Source organism: Herpailurus yagouaroundi, unplaced genomic scaffold (assembly GCF_014898765.1).
Source record: "Herpailurus yagouaroundi ecotype Mexico unplaced genomic scaffold, PumYag 141, whole genome shotgun sequence".
NCBI classification, from domain to species: Eukaryota; Metazoa; Chordata; class Mammalia; order Carnivora; family Felidae; genus Herpailurus; species Herpailurus yagouaroundi.
Genome location: NW_024412396.1, coordinates 66,225,852 through 66,229,377, shown reverse-complemented (window position 1 = coordinate 66,229,377; position 3,526 = coordinate 66,225,852). Strand labels below are relative to the sequence as shown.

At 56.9% G+C, this 3,526-nt stretch overlaps 1 protein-coding gene across 1 annotated transcript in view; it reads right to left on the bottom strand.

The window, feature by feature from the left end:
- CCDC197 (coiled-coil domain containing 197) overlaps nt 1-2,869 on the bottom strand; it is a 10,782-nt gene extending 7,913 nt beyond the window's left edge. Inside the window, 3 exon segments of the mRNA XM_040478436.1 lie at nt 875-1,053; nt 2,581-2,623; nt 2,625-2,869. Of these exon segments, the coding sequence (XP_040334370.1) occupies nt 875-1,053; nt 2,581-2,623; nt 2,625-2,804 (402 nt within the window). The 5' untranslated portion in view covers nt 2,805-2,869.
- Nucleotides 2,870-3,526: the final 657 nt, after the last annotated feature.

Here is a 3,526-nt window from a genome sequence, read left to right as displayed (position 1 = left end):
CCAAAATATTAACATTTTAAAGAAAGATGAGCTCCAACCCGGCACTTGAACGCTCAAGGTTACTCACCTCCCCTTGTCTCAGCGCTAGGAATGAAAGCACTTACCTCCAGGTGCTGGGGTGAGATTTAAATGAGATACAGCAGGTAAAGCGCCCTCACCTTGCCAGGCTGCCCATAAAGGGTCCGGTTCTCCGGAGGCGAAAAGGTGCCAAACGGTGTAGGTTTTCAGTGCTGCCACTAGGGGGCAGAGGCTCGCTGCAAATTGCGCACAACGGCCCTGTGCCAGAATCAACCCACCCTCAGCCCTCCTCTCTGAGTCCCCTTCCCCTCCGAGTCCCCAGGCCCCAGCTTCAGCATGCAGATTCATCGTGCCACGCCTTTGCCTGGCGCAGTTTCTTCTGGAATGGCCGGCCCTCCTGGCAAAAGTTCTATTTATTATAAGATGAACCAGAAAGGAGAGACAGGTGACTTCTTGGGGCACGAACTTGGGCACCGTCTGTGTCCCGTGCCTCAGGACAACCTCCTAGCTAGTTTGCATTGCCATCTGACAGATAAAGAAACTGAGGCTCAGACAGGGTACACACTTGCTCAGGGTCATGCAGCTAGTCAGAGACTGAACTGGGATCCGCACCCAGTCTGTTTGAATCTAGAATTCGTGGCTTTTCTACCCCCAAGAACATGTTTAAGCATAAGCACTGTCAGGGGTCAGCCTGGAGAAAGGGGACGGAAAGGGAGACAGAACAAGGCTCTGGAGTGACAGCCTCACCCAGACCCTCTCAGCAGCCCACCAATGCTCCGAGACTTCCTCGCAGGTGCAGAGGAGACCCCGGTTTTATGGGCTAAAGGCAAAGGGCCAGGCTTCAGATAGCTGTTACCGGGGTAAGAGCCCTATGACTCTCCTCTAGAGACCCCAGGCTCTGGTGGACGACCTGGTTCCTCTTGGAGAAGGCCTCCAGATGCTTCTGGATGTCCTGGTTGATGGTGAAGAGCTTCCCGTAGTGCTCCACCACGGTCTCCACGAGGGCCTCCTCCGGCCCCTCCCCTTCACTGTGGCCTGTGGAGACAGTGCCAAGGAGGGATGGGTGGGCACAGAGAGCCCAGCCCCCACCTGCCCCCTGCAGTGGTGATGCTAATGAGGCAGATGGGACTTCTGCCGAGGTCCCGAAATCCCAGCTGGAGTCCCAAAGTCGACAGGTGCCAGACAATCCACGCAGGGCTTACTCCCAGATGGCAGGACTGGTCCAGCAACTGTCCGGCCTCATCGCCCGCCTCCCGCCCCTTCAAGAGAAGCGGCAACATTAGAAGGACCACCTAGCGGCCAAGAACCCGGATTCCGGATCCAGACTGCCCGGTGAGACAGGAGACTGTCCCCCAGGAAAAAGTGCTGACTGGGGGAGCCCACAAGAAGGGGATAGCAATTGTTGCTGTCCTGAGTGATAGGGTCCCCGGCTTTGGTGGTGACCCATCCCGGATGGGGTGAGCAGGGTTGAATTGCTGAGTTAGGAAGACTCCAAACCAGGAGGCTGCTTTAGAAGCAGCTCTGGGTGCCGGGTCTGGTCAAGCCCCATGCTGACCTGGAGCCCTCACCCCTCCTTGGCTTGGCGCTCGAAGCTCTTTGGTGCTGCTCAACTTTCTGGCGCCATCTCCCAGCAACTCCCCGAACCAGGTCCCGGTGCTCCAGCATACTGGAACTCACCATCCCCAAACCCGTCATGCAGGGCTGTGGCTCCAGCCTACGTTGTTGCTGTTCCCCCTGCCTGCCATGCTCTTCCCCCTCGCTGAGCTCACTTGAGCCCAATGAGAGGCCACCTCCTCCGCGAAGCCTGCCCTGACCTCCGGGGCAGAGTTTTGGGAGGGGCTCTCACAGCTCCACAGCGCTTAGTGCAGTGGCTCTGAAGTCAGACCAGAATCTGAGACCCGGCCCCAGTATTTCCTGGCTGGGCATTTGGGGCAAGCTCCTTAACGTCTCTGAGCCTGGGTAACAGAAGCTCACGCAGAGGGGTACAAAAAGATTCACTAAAGAGCTTGGCACAGAGTAAGTAGTTAATAAACGGTAATAGTTGTTTTTATTGGTGTGATGTTGAGATAATGACGATGAGAAAAATACCTGCTTGTGTCCCCTTCCCTTTCCTAACAAGCTTCTGGCCCGGATGGCAGTGGGCTCTGGGTTGAATCAGGATAAAACAAAACGCAAAGCCCATTTCCGGTGTCTGTGTCATTGTCGTCGGTCATAGCGACACATGCAACAAAACCAAAGACCCACGAAATAGTAGTGATAATAGCTAACATTTACCAGGTGTCAGCTGAATGCCGGGGCTTCTGAAGGGTGACTTCCTCCATTCGCGTGACCGGTGCGTCTCCCCTTGTACAGATAAAGAAACCAGGACCTCGAGAGCTTGCCACAGGCCACAGTGGCCTCACCGGGGTTCACCAGGCAGGCTCGCTGGGCACCTGTGCCCTTTTGAACCCCTGTGGCCTCGACCTTTGCGGGTCCTCATGCTGCAGGTGGAGTTCAAGGCTCACACAGTGTCCTGGCCCCAAGGCTGGGAGGCGGCCTCGGAGGGGAAGCTCCATACATAACCCTTGGGGATCTTCTCGAGGACCTCAATCAGAGAGTCTTCAAAAAAGTCTGTGCTTCTCCACCTCCCTCTTCAGCTTCCCCTGCCTGCAGGGACATTTCAGTGACAGGAAGAGCCAGGCACCAGTGCCTTGTTTGGAGGCTCCCAGGTCATGACCTCTTGCAAGGCTTTCCCTGGATCTCCTGCTCAGACTTGCCCTGGCCAGTCCCCCCCCTCTACCCCTCATCTCCACCCCATTTCCTGATGAGCTAACTGAGCCACAACGGTTCAAAGAGCTGCCGTGGTCAGGCACGGGGGAGAGTGGAGTCCAGTCTGTCTGGTGGGGGGGTGGGGGGGTCTACAGAGCCTCTCCTAGAGGTAGCCTGAGCCCCCCCTACCAGCTGGTGACCTGGCCAGGAGCTTCACTTCTGTGCTTGGACAGCCCATCTGTAACGACAGTAGTGAGAGCCCCTCCCTGGGATTACGCATGGGGTGCCCAGCACATGGCAAGCGCTTAGTCCGAGGTCGGGGGCCCCAGCACCCCGAGAGGGGAGATGACCGCTTACTGCTGCCCAGCCACGCTTGTCTCTTAGGCGAGCCCCTGAGCAAGATAGGTCTCCAGTAGGGCTCCTGCTCTGTGCCCCGTCAAGGTCAGGGGTCAAGGGCAGAGGCAGAGCGGGCCCCCTCCCCACTCCGGTCAGCTGGCTGAGCCTCCAGGAGCTGTGGTAGGATCTCTGAGTGATTGCTGAGTGACCCAAGGCAGGCCTCTCTGCCTCTCGTGCCCCATCTTGTCATCCATACAGTCCTGGAAAATGCAGGGAAACTGTCTTTCCCCACAAACACCATGTATGTGGGCCCTGCGCATCATGGGGCTAAACCATAGTGGGGTCGGGAAGCCATTCTAGAATCTGATGGAAGGGTTGGACCTTTTCTCCATAAAATTGCTCATGGACACAGCCTTTTGCATCT